At 39.4% G+C, this 27,747-nt stretch overlaps 1 protein-coding gene across 2 annotated transcripts; it reads right to left on the minus strand.

Moving 5' to 3' along the window:
- Nucleotides 1-94: 94 nt before the first annotated feature.
- TPH1 (tryptophan hydroxylase 1) lies at nt 95-27,402 on the minus strand. 2 transcript variants are annotated; one of them, XM_019714977.3, is made up of 12 exons: nt 23,206-27,402; nt 22,597-22,674; nt 16,154-16,290; nt 14,293-14,476; nt 12,252-12,352; nt 11,014-11,081; nt 10,666-10,862; nt 9,060-9,195; nt 8,171-8,297; nt 5,525-5,620; nt 4,602-4,735; nt 95-3,027 (listed from the first exon to the last, which is right to left on the minus strand). In XM_019714977.3, exons 3-12 carry the CDS (start codon nt 16,268-16,270, stop codon nt 2,853-2,855), a joined length of 1,335 nt encoding a protein of 444 aa, XP_019570536.1. In that variant the 5' UTR covers nt 16,271-16,290; nt 22,597-22,674; nt 23,206-27,402; the 3' UTR covers nt 95-2,852. The 2 variants fall into 2 exon arrangements, with proteins under 2 accessions (XP_019570536.1, XP_074192200.1); XM_074336099.2 differs by having other exon boundaries at nt 23,108-27,402.
- Nucleotides 27,403-27,747: the final 345 nt, after the last annotated feature.

Below are 27,747 nucleotides of genomic sequence, written 5' to 3' on the forward strand. Positions count from 1 at the left end.
GATGTGATAGATTTCTTAAACGAAGGCAATTGCTATATATATTCAAATCAGTTTTTAACATGCTTGACAAAAAAATAAATGCTTGTTGAGAACATGAATTTTGTGTCCATTTATTATCCAGCTGAATAACAAACTTGCAAATCATAAATGTATATCACATTGTAAAACAAAGACTAGACTGAAATAGGCCACAGTATACTTATACAATTCCAAGAAATTAATATATGAATTCTATTATATGTTCTTTAAAGAATTCCAGGATTTTTTTTTCAATTTGTAAATGAACTTAAAAATTCATTCTAATTCTGTACATTTTCATGGGGCATTACTACTGTATAATTATGAATGACAAAATAGGCAGATTAAGAAATGTAGGCGTTCTGATGTCCAGCTTTTGGAGCTTTCTTCAAAAAGTCAGGAAAATACTATATGTCTTTGAGTAACAACTCATTAATTAAAAATTATGAACCAAACTTTTGGCTCAATTCTTTTCTCATATTTGAGTAACTATTAACATATTCCTGGATGCTTTGAAGACATACATTTAAAATGCATGAAAATTCTAAGACTCTCAGGAAACCTGATTTATCAAATATCACAAATCCAAAGGTTAGAAGAACTGAAATCAATCATTAAATATTTCCATTATTCTAAAGCTGTGAATTATAATAGTTATGCCTTTAAACATTTATTTAGTCACAGAGTGATTTTAAATACCATCATTTTAAAATTCAATAACTATGATCCTTCACCATGATCAAAGTTGTATGAAAATAACCAGATACAGTATGCATAATTTGCTGTTATTTACCGTCTATCTTGGTTAGCTTACAATAGATTTCCTTGCAACCAAATACACTAACTATAAACTAGTTAAGGAATATTTCAAATGCTTTTTAGATTAACTGACTTAGACATATTTACTATCAAATGTATATTTAATGGTTAATCAGCTATTAAAATTTATAAATAAGTAAATATATGAAATAGCATGAATTACCTTTCCCAATTCTATTTCCTAATATAACATAAAATGAAAGTAATTTTTAAAGAGATTTTTATAATTTCTTTTGAGGTCTAAAAAGGATTAAAAGATCTAGCAGTCTGTTGAAATAAAACATGTTAAATGGTATATAGTTTGTCTATTAATGTGAAAAAATAAGAACACCGTTTCTCAGGAATGGAAAATTGGCTGAAAATATGACCCTTAAAATAGCATTAATAGAAATGAGATCACTGGGAGAAGAAGCTGTTGGGGGATAATATTCAGGCGATTCTGAGTTTCGTTTTGGTCTTGCTGAGTATGAAATACTTGGCAGGGCAGTCACGTTACATAACCGCATTTCATTCTATATGAATGGTGCCACAAAAAGTTGTACAACGTTGGCCTAATTTATGGGACATTTAGATGGAAATATCCAGCAGACAGCTGGAATCAAGCGGCAAAATTTCAAGAAAGATGTTAGTGTTAGAATTGCAAATATGACAGTCACACAAAATAAGAATTGAAGTCATGGTTGTGGATATTCCCCATGAAGAGACAGCAGAGAGAGAAAGCCAATGACACACTTGAGGAAAGTCTTCCTTTAGTGGGTAGAGGGGAAGAAAGGAGCAAACGAAAGAGACACAGCATGTATTTGGGAGTCCAGCTTCACCCGTTCATATCAGGCCTACTCCCTGTACCGCACAGCCAACACCACATAAAAGCCAATCTTACAACCTTTCCACTATTACAGTGTCGGTCCTAAAATGGTCTTCCTGACATTCCTAGAGTGTACACTCCATTTCCTCCCTGTTTCCCCACTCTACCCTCATGACTTGCTTCCTATTGATGGTGTCACCTTCTACCTTGGAAATAAAGTGCTCAGCACTGCTTTTCCAACTTTAACTTTGTGCTTTTCTCCTCCATCTGTTTGAACTCTCCCTTTGACAACACTGTCTCCTGCTAACCGGAGGACAATCACCTCACGATACCTGGGGCTGCATGTCTGAGTACACAGGGCCTTCCTTACAAGTGGTACGCCCACCAAGTTCCCTTGGGCTCCATGAGGAGGACAGATAAGCTACAACAAAACCAGCATCATGCAATGCCATAGAATGGAAAGAGTTTCAAGGGGGCTGGTCACTTGGGAAGGGGCTCCATAATGCCTTCAAAACAAAGTCCCAAATTCTTAGTCTGGTCATAAGGATTATATCCCAATCAATCTTTCTAGACTTAGCTACTCCTATTTCCCTACAAGACACTACGCTTGAAATGAAACTGCTTGTTCTTTACGAAGTATGCTTCATGTGTGAAGGCCTTTCTACTTTTTCTCATGCTGACAGCTGGCCTATTAAATTTAGGGGTGTGACTGTGATGGGGCTCAGTGACAATTCACTGATAAGCAAGATGCTGTAGAAATAAGCGGATCTTAGGTAACAATATAGACCAGCTCCATAACACGCATCCGGATAGTTTAAGTGGTCATCAAGGTCATTTTACTCAACACGGACTGGGAAACAGAATCAGGCTGGGACTAGATCTGTCTGTTGAGTCAAACAACCTCTGTCTATAAAAAATAAATAAATAAAAAATTTAAAAAACGGTGGTCAGTGAATTGTATGGTGTGTGAATCTTATTTTACTAAAGCTGTTACCAAATAATAATAATAATAATAATAATAATAATAATAATAGGTGGTGGCTAGAGTATCCAGATACAAATTTTCAAAGACTAATGATCCAGTAAGGAACAAGAGAAAATATTATTTGGCTGCTGTTTCTCCATGACCAAGCCTTCAAGAAAAGCAAGAGTTGGCCCCCTGGCCTCTGAATTGATGCTCAGATGCTCTCAGGATTAAGACTGGCAACTGTCAGATGCTCAGCTGCCTGCTGACCTTGGCAAGGGCATCACTGACAACGTCAAGGTCATGGCGCAGCTCGTTCATGGCACTGGTTATGCTCTTGGTGTCTTTCAAGATCTGAATACTCCGTGTATACGGATTATACTTCACTCCAAAGGGGCGCTTAATTGTTTTGGTGAATTCTCTATTAAAACAAAAACAACAACAAATAAAAGGCAATAGTTTCAGGGAGGAAATGATGAAAACAAAATAAACAACAGCAAATCTATTTCACACACTAGACAACAGGCCAATGTTTATTAGATGTTCATGCAACCAACCTGACCTACTTCCCTACACTGCATATGCAGCGGCCCCTGGGAATCCCACACAGGTAGAAAAGGTAAAGTGGATACATCTGTCCTGCATTGCCAGGGCAAGATCCTCTGGAGGGCTTTAATAACAATTTCTTACTTTCTCCATCTCTTAACTACAGTAAGGAGTCCTATCACAGTAGCTTTATCAGTAGACAATGACAACAACACCACATAATAACGGACCCCTGTGATTTCCATAACTACACCTACACACACACACACACACACACACACACACACACACACACACACACACACACACACACTGAGATAGGCCAAGAACAGTCCTGCCTCCTGCACATGTCCATGCTTTCTGCTTAGAATGTGTTCCTCTAGCCTCTCTCAAATGACCTAAATTCTACCCTTACTTCAAGCATGAAAGTTCTGCCTTCTTTATCAAGCCAAACTTTGAACCTCTCCTTTGGCGCACGCCCAAGAACAATCGTTTTCAGGACCCCTAGGGACGATCATGCAGCTGAGAACAACTTTACACAAGCAGGGGCTGAAATCCAGCTTGCAATCCACCTAGTCTACCCAGAGGGGCCCCCTCTTCTAGTTGGCACGAAGGTACCATAGGTACTAGAGGCAGCCCTTCTGGTAGTGTTACCTGGTTCTGGGCACGGCTTAACTCCCAACTGGAAAATCTGTGGAAGACAATGAGCATGTCTTCAACCCCTATCTGTCTCCATTGTCACAATAAGACCTCATGACCCCTTCCACCAAATGTTGTTTTGTTGATTCTGCTATCCTTTCTTTTCCTACAAGCTCTACCTTAGTTCCAGTTTTTATTTTCAGTTTAAGTAGAATTGTAGAAATCGAAGTAGTTTCTCTGGCTCCAATACCCTCCTTTCTTAACAACACACTTAGCTGACTCATAGTTAAAGCAAAGCTGTAATTGCATCACACGTGTCGCCTATATTTTTCCATCTCCTTAGCTTTTTCATGCTGTCCCTTAGCCTATCACTTAACATATCTAAATGCTATCTAGCTATCCTTCAAGTCCCTTCTAAAATGCCATTAAGTTTTTCTTGTTCCCCCAGCTGAACTGAATTGCTCCTGAGTAACATGCTGAACAATGTTTCATATGTATCTCCTCTAAGGCTTTCTACTTTGTTATATACTAATTTGTGTATAGTTTATTTTTCCTATTAGATTATAAGCTCTCTGAATGGAAGAAATGAGAAGAAACCAATTTCTCAATGTATCTGACTCATATTTGCAACTACCAAACATCATTATAAACAGCATACTCTAAACATTTGTTGTGAAAGGGAGATATGTTATAGGCAGAAGGCAACTAGTAGGCTTCTAATTATGCAGTTGCTGACTTCTGTGATTTCACACCATTACTGGACCTCTCTTTTGCCAAGGAAAATTAAAACAGGAGGAAGATATACTTTACCTCATCTTCTCCTTTGCATCTTCAAAGCTTTCAGATACAAAGTAGACATCCTGAAAAGTTGTGATGAGACATTCCTGTTTGCAGGTAACCTTGGGGTCAAAGGGCTTTACTTTGGCATGTCCAGAAAGTGCATGCTAGAGGACAAAGAGTCAGTGAATCAAAGAATACTATCTATTTTCATTGATCACATTCAACACACAACTGCCAGAAACACCACACTTCTGAATGTATTACTAATGCAATGGCCCCAACCTACAATTCCAAACTTATTTCCTATAGTTCTATTTAACCCATAATACTCTCCAGCAAAACAAATGGCTTCTCCATAAATGCCCCAAGATCATCTCGATTGTTCTAACACTCTTCTCCAGGTAGGAGGCGCCCAAGGAGCTGCATTATGGCACCTACTTTCTACTTGCACTAGTTATTCCTGTGCATGACTTGTACCCACCACCAGCTGGTCGGCTCCTTGAGAGCAGCAGAGTGCCTTGGACAGTTTCATACACACGCATCACTCAACAAACCTGTTTATTCCTTTATTGGCTAAATAATAAATCTCAAAAAACTCCCTAGAAGTTATTGCTAGCACACCAAAAATAGTGAGGAAATAGCAAGAATTTGCAAACAAGAGCTTTAAAATATTTTTTTTTATTTAAAAGATATATATAGATAGATAGATGATTGATAGAAGGGTGGATGGATAGATAGATAGATAGATAGATAGATAGATAGATAGATAGATAGATGATAGATAGACAGATGTCTGAAAACTTGGGAAATCAAGAAAAGTATCTCTTAAGTACTGTTTACTGCCACCCTAAGTATCTTCCATAGTAAGCTCTTGTTCAAACCCAAAAACTACTTCCGGTCGTATCAATTATATTAAGTTAATATAGTTATGTGCAAAGATTTACAACTCTTACTTTGAGTTCACTGATAGAAGAAAGTAAGCCGGCGCCAAAGACTCTCAGCTGCCCATCTTGTTTACACAGACCAAACTCCACAGTGAAAAAGTAGCACTGCAAAAGGATATCAATATTACTTTCACATCCTGAATGGCTCAATGTAAAACAAATTACAACTCTTCATGACCCAAAATACCCTGTAATAAAGTCCAAGACTCCCAGACTAATTCACAATATTTCTGCAATCTGGCCTCATTCTAAATCAGCACTTCACAAACACAAACTTTTGTTCCCAGTACCTTTATATACTCTTAATAATTACTGAGGACCCCAAAGACCTTTTGTTTATGTGGGTTATAGCTAGTTGCATCTACCATATTAAAAAAAAAAAAAAAACAGAAAAAATTTCAATGTTCACTACTGAATTTTAAAATATAATAAACCATTTTATGGTAACATAAGTAACGTTCTAATGAAAAGCAACTCTATTGTACAAAACAAAAAAATGTGGGAAAAGGTAGCATTGTTTTACATTGTTGTGAATATTTTCAATGTCTGGCTAGATATTATTTAATGTCTGGCTGGGAAACAGATGGATTCTCATATCTACTTCTGTATATAACCTGTTGCAATAAATTTGCTCATTATGTATTAATATATTCCCCCACTGGAATATAAGCTCTACGAAGACAGGAATTTTAGTCTTTCTTTTTTTCAGCTTTACATTGTCTATGCTTAAAATAGCAGCTGTCACCTAACAGGTTGTCAATTATTATTAGTAGTAATAATAATGGCTAACACATATGGTTAAAGTGTATGGAGAAAATTCAGCTTCACACAGATAAGTAGTTGTAAGAGGGTTGAATATTGTAGTAGCCTTTAAGGATAATTGTGGATATTCTTCTTTGACTCTACATCAAAACTCAAAGTGGTAGTTTCTTCAATTTCAGCTGCAATGTGGAATCTAAAACTGTATCAATGAACTCTGTCTGTTACATCTACTTTGCACTTCCAATGGATCTTTTACCTACGCATGATTTTGACTTCATGAAAGGATCACAGGGACGCCCATGGTCCCCAACCCCAATTGGAGAAGCACTGTTCTAAGCATCGAGCCTATCTCACACAGCCTCCCCGACCCACCCTCACACTCTCTCTGCTCTGGCTTCTTGTTGTTTCTCCAGACGCAGGAAGCAGGAAGCATCTCCTTGCCTTCCCTGGTGTGCCCTTGTCCCACAATGCTCCTCCTCCTGTCTTAAAAATTTGTCTCATCTTTCCTGGGCTAGTCCAGATGCTCCTCTTCCACGAAACCCTCCCCCGTCAGCTCTCTGCACTCCCAGAGCATTCTGCCTGAACCTCTGTATCACTGTCCTATTCTTAAACATAACTGTCTCCTCAAGTAACATGTAAGTTCCTTCAAGGCAGGTACTGGGCCTTCCGCATCTTTGTATTTCCAGCATGGTGCTTCGTACATACTGCTCAAAAATAGTTTTAGTATCATTTTAGGGAACGTATCAGTTTTACTGGAAAAAGAACATATACAAACTATTAACTTTCTTGTACTCGTGTGTTTCTCTGCCTTTTCTTAAGCTCATGTCTCTCTTTGAAAAATCTTACAATTTATATCCTCTTTGAATGTTATTTAAATTATTTAAATTAAACTAAATATGAACAAAGAAACATTTTCTAATGGTCATCTTAAATATGCACTTTTAAACTATGCAAATATTCACATCCCCCCCATTTAGAATTACTGATCTTGGGGTGGTGTGAAGTAAATACAATGTGAGTTAGGTGCCCCTTTGTGCCTTCCATTTGTTGCGTCAGGGGAACGCCCTGTCCAGGTGGCACCTGGACATTGACTCCCTGTCGGCAGGAGTAAACTCGGGGAGGCCTTGCCAGCCCCCCTGGTTGAGCAATAGCTGACCCGCCGGTGGAACGCATGAATAGGATCACGTAGGTTGCCCTGTGGCCATAGTAACCTCTTGTACATTGTGAAACTGCAGAAATTATGTGCCTTGCCTTCTACCCTAGATAATTACCCTGAAACTTGTGATTGATTGTCCCCATGCTTGCTGATTAGAATCGTTATGGCCTAGCATTCTTTCTGGACTGGCAATCTATTGGAAAAAACCCTACATAGTTAGTATCCTGGGGGAGCCCGAGTCAGAACTCCCCGACGGGGACGCTTGCCAGACACACCTGAAGCTAAGACGCTGTCTCGGTTTCCCAGCACCTTGGAAACACTCTTCGGGTGGTGAGAACTCACTGTTGCTCTTTGTCTTACTTTGCTTTATTCTGTCTATCTTACTTATTGCCTCACTTAATAAATAGTGTTTTGCTGCCTCAGCTTCACCTCAGTGTGCATGGTGAATGCGTATTCAACACCCAAATTCTGTGGCCACATAAAATATAGCCCCTTGCTACTGCAGCTGGCCAGTTAGCTCAGTTGGTTAGAGTGTGGTGCTCTTAACAACAGGGTTGCCGGTTCGATCCCCACATGGGCCACTCTGAGCTGCGCCCTCCACAACTAGAGTGAAACAACTACTTGAGTTGGATCTGATGGGTCCTAGAAAAACACACTTAAAAATAAACAAAAGTTTAAAAAAAAAAAAAAAAAAAAAAAAGAATTACTGATCTAGATAGCTAGTTCCAGATTTATACCGTTGCCAGTTTTTGAACAATCTCCTCTGAAGCTCCAAGGGATGCCAGGCCAATTTCTTGGGAGAACTGTGCAAAACTAGGTTCAGCCAAAAGGGGGACATGACCTAAGAGTTCATGGCAGGTATCCCTGAAAAAGAGGTACAAGTCTGTCACAGATGTGATGCTTAACATAAATGCATCAATCAACTATTCAATCAAATTAAAATCAGGTCTTATGTTTATTCAAATTGGTCAGGCAGTATTACTTTGGAAATAAATCACAAAGGACACTAATCAAATAAAGAAACAATTTTGGTTCAATACCATGGACACTCACAAACACACACACACACATATGTACCCATAGACATCTACACACAACCCCACCCCCACCCACCCCAAAATCAGGTCTCTGCTCAAATGTTATCTTCCCTGCAAGGCCTTCCCTGACCATCCTTTTTAAAATAGCAATAGCAACACACCCCACACACAGCCTTCCATCTTCTTTCCCTGCTTTATTTTTATTTTTCTCTATGGCACTCATCTGAAAACAAATATATATATATATATATATATATATATATATATATATATATATATATATATATTTGTTTATTATCTGTATCCCCCATCCCCCACTGGAATATAAGCTGTAGGAAGGCAGGAATTTTTGTCTGATTTTTTTTTCAGTGTTACATCCTCTATACCTAGAACAGCACCTGTCATCTAACAGGCTGTCAATTAATAATAGCAATAATAATGGCTAACCTACACAGAGCACGGAGCATGTATTATGCCCTAAATGCTTTACATGTGCTCATTTGTTTAATCTTCACAAAACACTCATGAGGTAGGTACCATTATTACAAAAAGCTATTTGATGAATGAACGCTGAAGTAGAAGTACTTACGGCTCTGGGGTGTAAAGGGGGTCTGAACTGTGTCTCACATACTGTGTGCAGTGAAACACGCGAAAGGCTAAACCCGATAAGAAGTCCCTTGGTGATAAGTAACCAGCCACAGGACGGATGGAAAAGCCTGTGCGCTCTGCAAAGCAAGGGAGAAAATACAGCGAAAATCTTCACCAGAACAGACCATTTACTGCAGCATTTTAACTCACCCAGTGGCACCAAGTAACGCTTTGAAAGAAGACATGAAAACTAAAATTTATCCTATGTGTACTCTGGGGAAGTAATAATTATTAAGCACTTACCATGGCCAGGCAATGGGTTATACCTTTTACATATCACATCTCCCTTCATGTTCACAGTATGAGTTATTCTCCTCGTTGTGACAAGTATAAAACCGAGGCTTAGAGACTCAATAATGTGCCCGAGGCCACACAGTAGATGATAAAGGTAGGATGAGAACTGCCCTCATAGGTGTGGGTCTCCTATACTCCACCTCACTGTCTCCCTAAAGAGTTTAGAATATCCCCACTGATATTCTAAACAACAGTTAACAAGATCTATTAACTTAGATCAGAACCATTTTTGAATCTATGCCATTTTTAGCCAGTACTTCCTCCTCTAAAGTAGTTTCTTTATTTTACCTAAACCAGAAGGTGCTCTTCCACCCCCCAACAGGCAAGACTGCATACCCACTGTGAAAGCAGCGGCACTGAGCCGCAGTGGCTCAGGGAAGCTCTCTAAGCTCCAATCTTGCCCTTCATTTCAAACCTTCACACTCTGGGATTCCAGTTCCACCCAGTTGCTTTGTACTTGGATTCTCCCATTTTGATGGGGAGACTTCATGGTCCAGTAGAACTTTCCACATTGATGGAAATGTTCTGTATCTAGGCTACCAAGTAGGATAGCCACTAGTCACACGTGCTCTTGAATACATGAAATGCGGCTAGTGAGGCTGGGGAACTAACATTTTGATTGACATTAATTTTAATTGTTTAAACAACCACATGTATCTAGAGGCCACCATACTTGACAGTGTAAGTAGCCCTGTCAAACCTATGTTTTGTTTGAACTGTCTTCTAATTTTGGTTTCTCCCTTTGATAGTTCCCTTAAAATATACCTCTACCACATCTCTCACAAGAGGGTGTGAAACTTGCGTGAGCACCTCCATGGATAACGAACTAACCACCTCGTGAGCCTGTTCCATTTCCATTTCAAGCCCAAAGCTTGCAGTTTCTACCCAACAGTCCTTTACTTTAGGGTCACATACGAGTAGTAATCCCTCTATTAGATAAGATGACCTTCAAATATTTAAACAAAGTTATAATGTCCCTTAAATCTCCAGGTTAAACACCCTAAGAGTACTTCAAATTTTATTCAAATGATACCTTTTCCCATCCCCTTACAATTCTGCTCATTTTCTTCTACGCTTTCTCCAGGTTCTGACTGTCCCTCTTCAAACGTGGTGCCTAGTACAGGATCCAATACTCCAGGGCAGAGTACAGGAAAATTCTGACCTCCCATATAAATGGACTTTATTCCTCTATTAAAAATTCTGTCATGATCAAAACAGAGTTCCACATCCCAAAACATTAACTAGCTTATTACCTTTTAAAAAGTTTGAAACATCTTCCAACTGTGGAATATTATCTTCCCGATATCCACAATACTTAGAAAGCAAAGGTAAATTTTTGAGATACTCTCTGCAGGCGTGGGTTGGGTAAAGTTTGTTGAGCTCCCGGAACACAGTTCCCCAGGTCTTAATTTCCTCTTCAGTGAATTCGACCTTAGGAATGGGGTCTCCACTAGTGAAATAAAAGGAAGAAGTTATTTTGAATTTGCATTCAATAAACAGTAGCACTTATCTTATTCTCTATTTACTAAATGAGCATAATTTACTCCATTATTTATTTTATTATTTTTAAGTTATATAAGGTATATTTATAACGCACTTACTATTTGTAGTTCATAGCCAAGTCTGCAAAATATTTCCGTCTTTTACGATACACGTTGTCTTTGAAGCCCTGATAATTAAAGAAAAGTTTTTAAGTATTCATACACAAATACACTTGACAAATGATATTGAGAAACATCTTTATTATTACCCAAGCTATTATATTACAGGGCTCCATAATTGTTATTTTGTTTAGAAACTTATAATCATTTTGAAAGTCAGTGTTATAGGACAGCTTTATACTATAGTGGCTACAAAGATAAAAGATACTATGGATATAAGCATACAAAAATACAATAGTAGCTACAAAAATAAAATCATTTGAAGAATCATAAAGGCACCACCCTAGTTAAACACAGGCTCTTTTCCAAAAGTGAGATTTTTTTTTCCTTAATCACTTGACTGATCTTTTCAGCTAGACGTATTTGCTCTCCTATACATATCATAAAGCAATTTGTTCATGCCACTTAGCACACTTTTCACATTTTAATCTCATATGTGTTTATTTATCTACGTGTGCTTTATCTTTTTCAACTAGACTGTAAGCTTCCTGAGGGCAGGTAGAGCAATTTATAAATTAGTCAAGAGATATTATAGAGTAAATGGATGGGTTGGCTGGGAGCTGTCTAAGGCAATGTAAGGTCACCATCACAGAGCTAATAAGTGGTAGAAGCGAGGTTAAAGTCTGGGTCTATGCGACTTTACAATTGCACTCGTTTCTCTCCTCCCCTCCCAGAATCCTAGAGCTCCATAAGCAACCTTAATGCTCTGGATTTATTAATTCTCCAATTGCATGCCTGCATTGCATCCCGCATAATTTCCCAAGGAAACAACTTCCTAGTTCATCAACTGCCTAATAAACCAATTATGCTGCGCAGAGTGGGTGATAATGTTTTCTCCATCCTATCATTACTCCCCTTTCCAATAACCCACGCCCATTTTAATAAAAACTGACTGCAGATACTGTCTTGATTTTAGTATAACTCTTGGAGTAAATAGCTCATACTAGTAGGAATGCCAGGCATCTGGCAGATGCTTTGGAGCCAATAAAGTTAGATGCTCTTCAGGAAGATAGTCTCAATCCCACCAACAGGGAGGTCTCTAAATTTCCTGAAATCCAAATTACAACAAGATCCTATTTAATCTAGAATAGCACTTTCTCCAAAAAAGAAAAAAAATGCCCTTTATATTTAGTTTGCTTTAAATTATTTTCAGGAAAATATTTAATAAAAATATTTACAGGATGGTCAGCATCCAGCTCAGAGCCATACATCAGAACTCTGTTGGCACAGTGGTCCAGGTCAGAAATCTTCTTTGGAAACCAAGGAATAGTTTCCATACCTGCAAAATATAAAAACCACTAACAGTTGAAGAGACGATCTTAAATAAGGCAATAAGTAAGAAGAAATTAAGAAAGTCATAAATGCATTTCGATGAGATTTTTAACTTTAGTTTGTACATTGAGGCAAAATTCATAAAACTGCTCTATTTCTAATATGTAAATTTTAATCACAATTTTTGATGACCCTTAAAAATTTTTATGAGACTTGATTTCCTAAGTATTGGAGAAATGCTATACTTTGCTAATAGACCAAAAGTTCAAAAAAAATTTTTAAGCTACATATTTACCTACCCTAAAAAGAAAAGGCAGAATAGGGATGTACAACTTCACCGACCAAGGTGCAAATTTAATAAGAACTTTGAATGTTTATTTTTGTTGATGAAAAGAATCTTAGAGATCATTTAGGTCTTTGCCACTTTGATCCTCTCACCATCATACAGTCCCTCATAAGACTCTGGGTTTTTGCATATGCCGTTCTTCTGCATGAAATACCTATCCCACTCTGACTTCCTGCTCCACCGCAATCTTCTGTTTTCCTGAGAATATCTTTCTCCTCCCTCAAGGCCCAAATCAAACAAGCCTTCCCTGACTCTGTAGGTGGAAGTAGTTCTCTGTCCTCAGGGTTCCTGTGACACTATGTTTCTCATTTTCTAAAAGCTTTTACTGTTTCACTATAATGTATCTATGTATGTCGGTCTTACAGGAAAGAATGGGAATGACTCTAAGGTAGGGACTATATATTTGTGTATTTCTGTTTCTTAGTAGAAATATCTGACACAAGTTGTGTTCCCTAGATATCAATTGAACCATTAGCCTCTGTAACACTTTTCATTTCTATAAAATGAAATGAAGAGGTAACCAAAGTCCAGAAAGATACTTTATCCAAGGTCATCCCTCACTAATGGAAGAGAGAGGACTAAACTCAATCCTTCTTACTTCAGTCTAATGCTCTTTCTAACATACCCAGAAGTGATATTCAAGAGATTTTACAACAAATACAACAGGGGACCAATCACATAATTTAAAATGGACACAAGCAGAGTCCTAGGCTCCCGCTCTGCCAGATGTTAACCCTGCAGCAATGTGTGGTGGGCATGGAACTCCCAGGGAAGGATCTGGAACACACGGGCTTTAGGCATGGTGGGGAGCACTCGAGGGACTCAGGGAAGCAGCTATCTGCCAGCCAGAAATGGAGGCATATCAATAGTTTAGTAACTTACACAGCCATATAAATACATAACAGATGAATGTCAGCCCTGATCACACCCAAATAGTGTGCTATAATCCGAAGGGATATTTTAAATTTAGCATCATCTATACAACGTGGCTGAATTATCCATTTCTCTTTTGCTACAAATAAACCACAGGGTTTTTTTCACAACAGAAGATCTTAGCCTATATCTTTGCTATCTGATTTTTACTTTGTTATCTGAAATCTTAGATGGCTTTACTGCTTCTTCATTTGCTTTTGGAGGAAGTGGGGACAGGAAGGAATGTTGTACATAGTGTATTTCACGTCTTCGTGGTCAGCCACTGTGAACATTCTCAAATAATTCAAATATTCACTTACTATGTACTAGATTCTAAGCCCTGTGAGAGTTGCTAAGTGCTCAGAGATTGTGAACGGAAGGTTTGTGAAACCAAGAAATGCTTGATGGTTTGGAAATGGAGACAACCTAATCGATTTCTAACTCTTCTGAATACTTTGGCATTCTCGAGGCTTCCTTTTCGCTTCTCTCACACTTGATAAAGTGTTGCCTTATAATTTTTCTTGAGAATTTTGAGCAATTACATTTTGTGTAATTTTGCTTCACTACCAGACTGTAAGCAATTTGAAGACACTGTTTTATTTTTACTGTCATCCTTTAAGATAAATATAAGACTGGACACACATTATGTACTTTATCTTTTGAGTAGTATTTTCACATTTCACACTTACCATCTTCCTTCATGGTAAAATTATCCGGTGGATTCACAGAGAGAACATTAGTGTGAGACTTCAACAAATGAAAAATATCATTCAATTGTTCTCTGTTGATATCACAGTCAACAAAAAACTCAAATTCTGAGTTTCTTCTCTTTGATTTTCGGGACTCGATATGTAACAGGTTCACATGTTTCTCCTGTGTGAAGCAGAGGGTGAAGATTACACAGGACTGCCATAAATGGTAATAGTCTCTGAGTAGATAACTTTTGCTACCACTAAAAATCAATTTCACACTTGCATACTAGCCAAAGAGAGAAAAGGCTGTTTTTAGTGCTGCCAACAGCAAAATAATTCCTCCTAAATCTTAGGTACTATTCCAAAATTTTTGAAAAATTCATCACACCCTCCAGAAACTAAGATAACACCTACCAGAAGTCTCTGATATTGCCAGAAATGATTGGTCTTCAAGTCAAAATACCAAGTCTCCTAGATCAAAAGAACCTTTGAAAATTCTCATCAATAAAAAGCTTAGTTTTCAAAAAGTGATAATAATGTTAGTCCTTTAGAAAGAAAAGTTTCCTTTGCAAAAGTGCATTTAATAAAATTAAATGAACAGCTTGAGGAGAGTATTTAACACCTAAAATCTCTTACGCTACAAGCTTAGTGACCAGCTAAACCAGATTGCTTCTTCTGATCTCTTCATGCCAGCCTAAGCTGTGGGTACCTCATGTGTAAACCTGCGGGAAGAGGGTATCTTCTCTTACCAATTTGGGCAGCTGAGGAAAACATTAGCATCATCACGAAACATAAGAACCAGTCACCCAACAGTGTTTCATCTAAAAGATGAGAAGGTTAGAGTAAATGGTATCCAGTGCCAACCAGTTCAATCTAAATTGCCTTAGTGAACACCGACGTAGCCCAGTAAAGGCAGTGAAGCATAGAAAGAAGGGTAAGACACAAGAGGGGTTTATAATCTAGTTGTCTAACACATGAAAGACTAAGAGAAAACACAAGTAGGTGGTGTTCAGGTGCTTAAGACGGTCGGCGAAGGGAAAGAGCATCATGGATTAGAGACAGCAGACGTTTCCACTGAGCAGGTAGGAACTGAAATGAGTCTAGGTTAGGTCCCCTCATTCAATACTATCGTAGCACCTGGTACTTCTCTTTCAGGTCACTTTGCACACGTGTAATTATTTACTTGCTATCATTATTTGTTTAGTGTCTGTACTGCCCACGAGCTTATACACACCGCGAGGGCATGGGCTGTGGTCACTTTGTTCTGGTTCACATCCTGACACATAGTAAATACTCAATAATTTTTCACGTACTGCCTCCCTAACCCCTATCTCCTGAAGATAACTTTAGGAAAGTGGAATTCCTGGGTAAAAAGATGTGAACATTTTAAGGCTCATAAATACATATCACCAGATTGTTTCCCTACACATGATACCAATTTACCCTCACATCAAAGGTGTATTGAAGTGTCAAATGCATTGAAGTGCTGACGATAGGAAACAGTATAATTTTAAAATATTTGTTATTTTGCTATAGAAAAATATCATTAACTATATTAATCATATCATTAAACAATGTCGTTAAAATTTTAATATTCTCTTTAATTAAAATTTGCTTCTCTGAAATCTATGCCGTGAACCTTTCTTTCCCCATTTCTTTATTAGCTATTTGTTGCTCCTCTTCTGTAGAACGTTTGTAGCCCTTGCCCATTTGTGACAATTGGGCAATATTTTAAAAATTTAAGTGCTAAAAAATGTCTGTAGTCTATCTTTGAGGAATTTCCTATAATCTATATTTTAAATATAATTTTAGAGACTTGTTTTAGTAGAGTTTATGCAGAAATATGGAGCGTGCTTACCTGGAAGATTTTCAGTGCTTTTATAAGTCCTCCAACTTCATTCTTTAAGGAAAAAATGAGCGTTGCCCTCCCCCTTTCTAAGGAATGCTCTTTGTTTTCCTTATTGTCTTCAATCATGATGAATTTGGTGTACTTCTCTAAAAATAAAGTATGAAAATAAGGAAAGGTCTAAAAAAGAAGTTATGCAACATGGACAATATTTGATAATGTTTGAAACTAAGACAATATTGTATAACACTAAACAAGCTTTAGTTTCCTCACCTGTAGACAGGGAGGTACAGAACTGCTTTGCAAGGCTGCAGTGAAACCAAATTAAGATACAGCATTGCCTACATAGCGCCCAGAATGTCCCGGGATACTATACCTGTTAGTGGTCACCTTTCTTTTTCCTTCTAATCCAACCCTTCTTTTGTGGTACGACTCAAGCCCACTGGCTTCTTGCTGTCTTCCTGACTATTATGGCCTGAACTGGGAGCTCTTCCTCTACGAAAGCCTACCTCCTCTCCCCCAACAATCTCAGCACTTTATTATACTGGGTCTTGAATGTCTTTCCCAAATGTTTTATTCATGCGTGTCTTCTAAAAAGGCAGCAGGCTCCTTCAGTACAGGGACAAGGCTTTCTACTTCTTTTGTACATTCACAAGCCTAGGCAGCTCTGGACACGTGGATTAGAAGAATAACTACTAGCTGAGAGAATTCTAGTTCCATACAAGTATCTCCTTGGCGCTCTGCCTGTGGAAAACCCTAGGCCATGGGCCCTGAAGCTTTTTCAATATTGGCCTACAAGTGCTATATTATTATAAATCCAACTGTGCATGTGTGTGTGTGTGTGTTGGGGGAGGTGAGGCTATTGAGAAAGACAGAAATAGGGCACAATTGGTGATATTCAATTGAGAAACACATACTTGAGAAATAAGATTTGGAGTATTAAATGGTAACAGCATACTGAGGATTTAGTCTTATTAGTTTCCCTTTGGTAATTAATTCTTCCTAATTGCCTTTCATATTGTAGTTTTAGTGGAATTAACCTTTAACAACTCAACTTAATATAACTGAGTCCACTGTCTTTCACCTGCTCTCACTCACTGATCCAAGCAAGGCTGTGTGTGGCATGACCAGAGCGCAGGTATAGTGGTGATGCTGTGGACTGAAGCCAGATACACCGCGTGCCAATCCCCCAGCTCAAACTTCACTTACTCACGGGAGCCTTCCCTGACCTCCCCAAGTCAACTCCCCTTAGCGCTGATTGTCAATCACTGCACCATGTGCCTATCATTTGTCACAACAGTCACTGGGGCAGTTGTAGTTCTGTTTCGGTGAGTGTTTGGTTACGTGTGTCTCATCAACTGGACTGTGAGCTCTGGAGGAGCAGAGATCATGTATGCTTTTACTCACCATTGTATCTGCAGCACCTCACACAGTCCCTGCACATATTAGGCAACAGAGAGATGTCATCAAATGAATAACAGAATGAAACATTGATTAGAGACATGGTCCCCACTCTCAGGGACCCGAAAGTCTGGTAGAGAGAGAATGACAATGCAGAGGACAAGCATTGTCACAGAGAACACAGATGGCGTAGTGATGGCAGTGACTAGAGTCTTGTGGTACATGTGTGGAGATGTTTCAGTGAAGAAGATGTGTTTGAACTGGATCTTAAAAAAAGGTGGGGAAGCAGCACATGAGGAGGTAAAAGACAAAAGATGAGGAGGTGACCAACCAATACAGAGCAGTGAGAAATCATGTAGGCAACGCAAGTGGGGCCAGATCCTGTGTGCAGGGAATGCAGGGGAGTTTGATCTTCTAGGACCATCCAAATACCCTTCTAAGGAACATGGCTCATCTGATTGAGGGCTAAATGAGAAAAGGAAGGATGAGGTAGTTTTCTATTAAGCTAAAATCCTGGCTTTGAAATGCTTTTCTATAGGATGATGCAAAATGAGGAGCTTTATACATTTTTGTCTTTCTGTCCAGAGAGCTCTTGTGAGTTTTCTCTTTCCTTTTTCTTCACTACTGTGTAACATTTTAGGGCTCCTTATAAGGTGGAGCCCAATAGACCCATCTGGCTTGATAGAGGATATAAAGTACCAAATATGGCTCAGTAACTTTCAACTGTATTGTCATAAACAATAGTCTGATACTAAACTTGCTAATGGAATACAATTTTCTGTTTCAGAATACAGTTTGTATGATACCTTTGCAATTTAGTTTAACAAATATTTATCAGGCACATACTGAGTTGAAGGACTTCTACATGTAAGTTCAGAAAGTATGGAGATAAGAAAGAAATTCCCCACTCTATGATGGCAAGATTCCATCCACTCTTAGCAACCCAAGAGGTAGGTAAGGGAACTGACATTTGTCAAATGTCTATAAATATCATGCATTAATCTTACCCCATCTACTTCTCATAAAATCTTGGTGGGAGGGGATAGGAATTACACCCATTTTATAAATGAGAAAACTGAAGCTTAGAGAAACTAACCTGCCCATGGTCACATAACTAGAGAATGTGAGAACACATATTTAAAACTGTGTCCTTGAAAATGTGAATGTTAACATATGGATCTGATTTCACCGGATTACCCTAAACATGTTCAGAAACACAGAAGGCAGAACAAAATTCATGGCATCTAGTTGAAAGCTGTCTTCTTGGAAAATGAACTAGATACCTACTTTGACATCTTCTCAACCTCCTGTTTACACTGCAAAACAGTGTAAGGAAATACCTGGAATGTGAAGTCAGACATATCTAATCACTGATCTGATGTTTATCAGTATCATCTTGAGCATGCTACTTAAGCTTTCTAATACAGCAAAGTTAATTGTCAATTTATTTTCTACAACTAAAACAAGCTCTATGTTAATGCTTTACCATACGACCCAGCAATCCCTCACCTGGGTATATACCAAAAAAAGCTGAAAACATTAATTCGTAGAGATATATGTGCTCCGATGTTCACTGCAGCTTTATTTATGGCAGCCAAAACATGGAAACAACCAAAGTGTCCTTCGATAGATGACTAGATAAATGAGATGCGGTATACATACACAATGGAATACTACTCTGCCATAAGAAAAGATGAAATAGTGCCATTTGTGACAAAATGGATGGATCTTGAGATTATTACGTGAGGAGAAATAAGTCACACAGAAAAAGTCGAGAACCATATAATTTCAGTGATATGTGGCATAAAACTAAAAGTAACAAAGGAATAAGACAAACAAATAAAGAAACAAAAACTCACAGACACAGACAATAGTTTAGTGGTTACCAGAGGGCATGAGGAGGGGACTGGTAGATGAGGGCAAACGGGGTCAAATATATGGTGATGGAAGGAGAACTGACGCTGGGTGGTGAACATACAATGTGATATATAGATGATATATTACAGAATTGTACACTTGAAACCTATATAATTTTACTAACCATTGTCACCCCAATCAATTTTAATTTAAAAAAAAGTGACCAGTTAAACTTAAAATAATGTAGATTTTTTTCTGTGACTCAAATGATCACTAATGGTAAAATAAATGAAATTCCAACTCAAGCACATTCATGTATATAAAGTACCACAGCCAGTGTTAGGGCAGTGAAGGTTAGAAAACAAAGACAATCTGCCTCCAAGGAATTCACAGACTTATGTATGAGGGCAGGAGGAGGAGAAAAGACAGACTTTCCAATAAGTACAAATAAGAAGGGAATGGAACCCTGAGATCCCAGCTGTGCTATCTGAAGAGCATACCCAAGGCCCTAACTTCCCCACCCCATGACCAATATCTCATGAGAGCCTAAAGGTGATTGGAGACGGCTTCTGGCCCATCCATAAGTCTCTAATCAGAAAGGATTTATAGATGAGAAGCAAGGGATCCAAAAAGAGATTTTCAGCTTCCACAGAATTAACCATTTCTTAATGTAAACTTAAGTATACACAGGAAATTCTGAATTGGTGCTTGGGAGCTAAAAATTCAGGCATGGTCTCAAATATACATTCTCAAAGTGCTTTCAGAGATGTGAAAACCTTGGGAAACATTTTTTATCTGTCTAACTATCACTCAAAGATCATGGACTTTTTTTCACACAGAGTATGGGTGGCTTTGTCCTACAGTATGCAGATGCAAATAATAAAAGAGATGTAAAATAATATAGCAAATTGCTAGCAACAAATCTATCTACAAATCCATCTAGGTAAGCTATAATTTCTATGTGCATCAATTTCCTTATTTGCAAAATTGAAGGAGGGATAATTAGCACCAATCTCATGGTTATAAAAAGGATTAAATATATAAAATATATAAAACCCTTAGAACAGTTGCTGACCTGCACTAAGTAATTAATACTAGCTCTAATATTACAAAGTGTAAATCCCAAATTTCCCAGTCCTCAAAAAAAAGAGAAAATGTTAAATGTGATGATATTGACATTTTAAACTCCTCAGAGGAGGCTAAGAATTTTTCTTGCCCTGGGAATTAAGCATTTTATAAGATGGTTATAAACCTATTTCTTATAGCAGCAAGCACATGGAAACGTTGTTTTATGATATAAAATGTAAATATTCTTTTGTCTTAAGGTGATTTTCAGTTTCACTGGTTGATTTATTATGAAACTCCTAAAAAATATTAAGTTGCAAATCTCAAGTGAATAATTTAGCAGCTATTTTGCAAACAAACAGATAAAGACCCCAAAGTACAATTACTGAGTCAGCCAATATTTACTGAGTCCCCATTTTCCCTGATATCGTCACTATGGCAGGCTGAAGGAAGGGGATTCTGCAAATATAACCTACTTCCTGGTCCACCACTATTTTTATAATGTAAGTGAACTTTAACAACTGGGAGCTAGGATCAAAGAACAGTAAAGAAAAGTGACAAGAGTTTCAGATCTCCTGATAGTTCATCCTTCAACAATCTCTCAGAGCTTAGAATGCAACTCTTCACATAAAACTATATACAGAATTCCTTTCACATTTCAAAACTGGCCCTTAAGTTCCCCTGGCAGGAGCCCTTGTAAGAAGGTACTAACACTCACGGCTGGTCTAAGCCCATCCCTTTGCAGCTCATGATTCTGTCTTCCCCTGGTTCTGGAATGAATCTGGTTTTGCCACCAACACCTCCCTAGTGGGTGGGGGCAGAGGCGGGTGAAGGATACGTTAATTGAGTGTTTATGACATACGAGGCCTTTTACATTGAGATTTGGAAACATTCCTCTCTCTCTTGTTCAAGGCAATATAAAAATAAAATTCTCAAAGGTAAATTCTGCTGAAAAACTATAAGAAAAGAATTATCACCCCTGCCCCACTCCTAACTCCAAAATAAGCTTATAGAGCTTTGAGCTTTACTAAAATGTGGCTATAACTTTACCTGGATGACAGAGCTTATGAGGCATCAGTTCTTTCTTCCTTTATTCAACTACTCCCAAGGCCCCTTTGAGAACCTCAACATTTTCCCTTCTCACTTTTTATCTTTCCCCCTTCAATCTGCCCACCCCTCCTACTCCTTCAGGGGCAAAACCCACAGTACTAGCCTGGTAAGATAAAAGGCTATAAAGTGTCCAATGGGTCACACCTGTTTGAATACATGTCTCATCAAGAAGTATATATTGTCTTCTTAAAGCATCACTCTAATAGGTCAATGCCAATGGTATTTCCTTTTTCCTGAGAAAGGCAGGGCTAGCTGTTCTCCTACTGTATTTCCTGGCCTGCCTAAGGATGCACTGGTGTGCAGGATATGCCACTGGAAATAAGGAAGACACACCAAGAAGGAGGTCAAAAGATCAGCAGCCCTTGGTAGAGGAGGGGTTAAGGTGTATGCATTGACTAACTCATTTCTCCCCTTAATCAGTACCAAGTGTAATTTAAATTTATCTGATCTAGGAAAAACAAAGCACTACCAAATTAAAGTATTTTTAAAAAATGAATGCTGTTTGAAAACAGAACTAAAAGCTGTGGGAGGACTGGTGTGGAAGGAGAGACTTCTCCAGAGAATCTTGATTTTCTTTTCTAAATGGGGGAGGAGGGAGGAAGTCATGAGGGTGAAAGTGAAAATGGAATCCAAAAAAAAACACTGCCCATGAAAAACATTATTCAAGGAAATAAAGGCACTGGTAAAGAAAATGGAAATAGAAGATACATCCTAACTTGAAGATAATCTAATCTAATAATTACACATGTACAAATGAACTCCCATGGTAAGATTCATAAACCACAGATGATAGCTTTACAGAAATATTTATAGCTACTTTAAGCTGTGTTCACATTTACTTTTAAACAAAATAAGTGAATTCCATCCTTCTTTGAGAATAAATTGACAGGCACAATCTTTTACTGGGTCAGAAAGTTCAACTCTAGTCTTTTTGTCCCCCAAGTAAACTACATTAGAGCATCAATGAGGAGTTAATGTGAAACCTCAGAAAATCAAATGGTCAGAGGCAAAGTTAAGCTTACCTGGACCGTTGACTGGATCTGAACAACCAGGCCCTATGCCTCCGTGTCAGTTGTAACCTTGCAATCAAGTTCTTCGTCCTGTGTTGGGGTGGAGGTGAAGAGGGTAGGTGTGAGGCTGAGAGGCTTTGCATCTGAGACTCCCTTTTCTTTGGGGGTGTCTAAGGGAGGGTTCCCTTTATGGGAGGAGGATATAAAAAAAGAGAGGTTGCTGTTTGACAGAGAGGAAGGGAAGGAAGAAGAATGGTCTGTTTCTGCTAACATACAGGAGTCACACAGACTTGGGTTGGACGCTGAACCTCAGTTTTCTCATCTGTAAAATGCAAGAGATATATCTACTCGACAGGGTGTTTTGTTAAGGTGAAATCAGATGAGTGTAAAGATGAGTGTTTCTAGCGCAAAGAAGGTGGTCAAAAATAGTGCTTTTTCTCCCCAAAGCGGGTAAGAGGAAAGAATGAGTGACTACAAGGGTACAACTCCGACTTCCCAGACCCAGCTCCCCATGGGCATTTACCTCCCGGGAGCGTAATACTGCCTCCACCGCACGCCGGCCCAGCGCCCCCAAATCCGCGAAGGTGGTCCCTGGTTCCCGCGAGGAGCCACCTTACTCACCTCCAGCGCCGCGAGCGGTGAACTGGATCAACCCGCGCGGGGTATCGCCGCCCGCCTTTTATAGTAGCGGGCGTCGGGGCGGGCCAATGGGCGCCCGAGGCAGCCGGGCAGTGGCCAATGAGAAGGGGGTTCGCCTGCCGGGCGGGGGAGCCTGGGCCGGGGCTGACCTCCGCTGGGTGCTGATGGTCCGCGCCCGGCGGCGCCGAGATTCACATCACAGGCGTTAGCCTTTACGTGTTTCTGACTGGTGTTTTAATTAAACTGTTCAGCCAACCTTAACGACAGAAGTCTGACTAATATTCAGAGTTGGCAATTCCCTCCAAACCGAGATACCATCTATTTATCAGCATAATGACCTCTAATAGGCTTGTATTGCTTCTCCCGGTTGGCGACTAAAACAGCAATCCCCCGTCCCCACCTTTATCTCTGGGTTTCTAGGCTATTTGCTAGTCCAGCTCTGCTTCATCATCCTCTTGGTGCCTTCCCCTTTTCCTTGAGGTAGAACTTTTGTTGAACTTTTTAGAAGGTAAGTGCTTAGTACCCTTCCAATTAAAGAAAGTTTTGAAGCTGCAAGCAGGTGATCACGCTACATTAGCAGAAAATCATGTGGCATGCTATATGAACAACATGGCCCAGAAGCCAAAAATTTGGACTAGGTTATCTATTGACTGAATGCTCAATCTATCAGGTCCTGTCCCAAAGAACTATATATGTAACACATTATATTGTAGGACATTTTTCCTTCAGTTTTTAAAAGTCAAATTTATTGATGTGTAACTTGTAGTAAAATTCACCCTTTTGAGATGTACAGTTCTGTGAATTTTGACAAACATATACCGTTTGTAAGGACCTTTGTGATTACTTTGTGCCTACCAGATAATTGAAGATAATCGCGTCTCAAAATTCTTAATCACATTGGTAAAGCCCCTTTTGCCATGTAAGATAACGTATTCACAGGTTCCAGAGATTAGGACATGGGCATCTTTGTACCAACTCAGCAGTTTTCAGTGGTCCCCAGGTGGGAAATGGCCTTTCTTATCATCTCGATCTGCGGAAACTATGGCAAAGGAATTTTCTGACCCTGAGATGTGGTTTTTGAGGTATTAAAAGCGTTGGCTCCATGGATGGTAAAGAAGGACACCTCACTGAACTCCCAGGGCTTCAGCAAAACATCTGAGAGGGGACACATCCCAATCTCATTTTTCACTTGTTCAGGTGGCCTGGTAGTACCTTTGGATTGGTTCTCCTGATCGCCTTTGCCAGCTTCTCCTTTTCCCTCCAGACATTCAGGGTTCCTCTGAGCAAGGATCTAGGCCCTCCTCTCTTCTAGTCTGTACCCTTTTCCTCGTCAATGGCCTCCTCTCTCGTGTCTTTGAGTACCCTTAATACGCAAACAATCCAAAATGTATATCTCAAGCCCAAATCTCCCTTCTGTACTCCAGACCTTTTATATCCAATAACTTATTCTTTATCTCCATGACACATTGGCATGTTAACATATCCAAAAGTGAACTTGGGACGATAACAAGTGTTGGTGGGGATGTGGAGGAATTTGAACCCTTATACGTTGCTGGTGGGAATGGAAAATGGAAAACAATTTGGCAGTTCCTCAAAAAGTTTAACAAAAAATTAACATGTCCCAGCAATTCCACTCCTGGGTATATACCCCAAAGGGCTGAAAGCAGGTACTCAAACAAATCCTTACACACAGATGTTCACAGCAGTAATGACCATAGTAGCTGAAAGGTGGAAATAATCCAAATGTCTGTCTATGGATAAATGGGTCAACAAGCTGGTCTATACATGCAAGGAAATACTATTTAGCCATAAAGAAAAGAATGAAGTACTAAAACAAGCTACAACGTGGATGAACCTGGAAAACATTATGCTACATGAAAGCCAGACATGAAGGTCACATATTGCGTGATTCCATTTATATGAAATATCCAGAATAGGTGAATCCATAGGAATAGAATACAGTGTGGTGGTTGCTAAGGGTAGGGTGGTAATGGGAGTGGGGGTGAATGGAATGAGGAGCAACTGCTTAGTGAGCACAGGGTTTTATTTTGGGATGGTAGAAATCTTTTTGAACTAGACAGAGTACTGGTTGTGAATGTACTAAATGTTCACTTTAAAAGGGTTAATTTTGTTACGTGCATTTTATTTACCTCAATAAAAAAAGCTTGATCTCCCTGCCTTCCAAGTCTTTCTTCCTTCCTGCTTTTGCTTCTGTCTCATCTCCTTTATCCCACAAATTAGAAAATTTGGTCTCTTCTACCTCCGGCATATACTTGAATTCACCCCCTCCTGCCCATGTGTTCTGCCATTACACTAGTCCCATCCACCATCATCTCATCTCTGAAATACTGCGATGATCTCCTCACTGGTTTTCTTTTTTCCACTCCAGCCCCTCTTCCTAGCCATTCTCATTTTAAAAATACGCCCAGAACTACTGTATTGTCTACACAACAATTTTTGCCATAAAATTGCATACACGATCATGTCACTACTCAGATGGTAACCATAAAATAGCCTCCCAATATTCACAGGATGAAGTTTAAAATCCTCTCCAGGAGCTGTAAAGGCCCCATGTCTGGCCACTACGCACCTCTCTGGCACGTATTCTCCTCCCCTTCCTCACTGCATTCTGCCCACTGCCGTGTTCTCGTCCTCTAATGGAAGCCCCTTCCCACGCGCTTAGTTAGACCTGAGCATCTTCCCATCATACATTGCAATTCTGCCTCTTCACCTGGTTGACTTTCCCCATCCTTTACGGTTCTCACTTAAAAGGGTCACATCCTTCCATGATGTGAAACTATCCTCCAATCTAAATTAGGTGCTCCACTTGCCCCTTTCTCACACCCTGCCCTTTTACTTTACTTGTAATGACTGTTATTATACAGTTACTTGTGTGACTATCCGTTTACTTATATTTCCCACAGGGGAAGAATTATGTCTGGTTTTTATCCTCTACCTTTTTTCTGTTAACTCTCCATTGGCTATCCCAGTGCAGGGCACATAGTAGTTTCTCAATACATATTTGTTCAAGGAATGACAATGGAATGAGAGAACCTGTGTCCCAATATGTTTGTGTAGTTGCATTCAGTCTAGTGTTTCTCTGGAACTGACCCCAGATATGGAATCCTGCCAGACTGCCTTCCGAGTAATTATACCAACTTACATTCCTAGTCTCAAGAATATAAAACAATCCTCATCCTGATCAACAGTGGATGCTATTAATCTTAATTTTTTATAACCTGAATAGCCAAAATAAGTCACTTGTAATTAGCACCTTTCTAATTATTAGCAGAGCCAAGCATCTTTTCAGACATTTGTTCACATGTGAATTTCTTACGTCACTGCTCATTTCTCAATCAGGTTATTTTTTCTTGGTAAGTAGCTCTCTATATTATGGATATTAACTCTGTCTGTTACTGATGTATTGCTGTCATCTAAGCCTTTCATTTGTTTTTAATATAATTATTTGAGATGTCTTGTACTGTACAACTTTTTTGTTTTACAGTCAGACCAATCTTTTATGCTGGAATTTAAAGGGGCCCCCAAATGATATCCTTCTCCCTTCTCCCAGTTCCAAGGTGGGCAGGTAGAGATTAGTTGTGATGGTGGGTGTGGAGGGCAAGGAATGAGAGTGGAAGCAGGGCGATTGGCTGAAAGGCTCTGGAAGAAGTCCAGCTGAGATACGATGGTGGATATGGGTAGAGCGAGTACATGAGAATGGAGGACCAACTGAGCACACGCTTTGGAGATGGAGTCAACAGGATCGGTGGATGGCAGGGGCGGGATGGGCAGGTAAGGGAAATAGTTTCAAGGATGATTCCTTGGCAATTGAGTATATGATGGTTCCATTTACTAAGATGTAGATGGGAAGGGAGAGCAGGTTTGGCAAGGAGAAGATTAAGTCGTGTCTTGCACTTGTTAGGTTTGACATGCATCTTAGCTATCCAAATGAAGGTGCAAGTAGGCATGAAGAAAGCGGAATCCAAAATTCAGAAAGAGATCACAGGCAGAGATATACATTTAGAAGTCAAGGGTATAATGATCATATATAAAAATCACAGGACTAGATGAAATTTCCTAGGGAGAAAATGCATCAAGAGACAAGAAAGAGGCCCAGTACTGGGCCCCTGGTCATGCCAAGATTCAGAGCTTAAGATGAGGAGGCAGAAAAGGAGACTGAAGGAGAAAACTCAGGTGACTGTGACACCCGGCAGCAGAGACCGTGTTGTAAGAAGGAAGGAAGGGTCAGTTGCCGCCAGCGCTACTCCCAAGTTGAGGACAGAAGTGTAACCACTACATTCAGTCACAGAGAGTCACTGGCATCCTTGACAAGAGCAATGTCAGTGATGAGGAGCAGAGGGAATCCCGTTTACATGAGCAGAGGTGAGCTTCGGCCACAGACATTACATCAATCCAGGTGTGGAGGGCGCAACTCGCAGCGGCCCACGTGGGGATGGAACCGGCAACCTTGTTGTTAAGAGCACCGCACTCTAACCAACTGAGATAACCGGCCGCCCCACTCAC

Source organism: Rhinolophus sinicus, chromosome 14, assembly GCF_057876585.1.
Source record: "Rhinolophus sinicus isolate RSI-liver-muscle chromosome 14, RSI-T2T, whole genome shotgun sequence".
In the NCBI taxonomy this organism is placed as follows: Eukaryota; Metazoa; Chordata; class Mammalia; order Chiroptera; family Rhinolophidae; genus Rhinolophus; species Rhinolophus sinicus.

Bases quoted from the DNA above. Each gene is read 5' to 3' on its own strand.
- TPH1 (XM_019714977.3), bottom strand. From the start codon at position 16,270: ATGATTGAAGACAATAAGGAAAACAAAGAGCATTCCTTAGAAAGGGGG. The intron at 14,477-16,153 runs GTAAGCACGCTC...TGCTTCACACAG, and splicing joins AAGCACTGAAAATCTTCCAG to GAGAAACATGTGAACCTGTT. The intron at 5,621-8,170 runs GTATAAATCTGG...ATCCTTTTGCAG, and splicing joins TTGTTCAAAAACTGGCAACG to TGCTACTTTTTCACTGTGGA.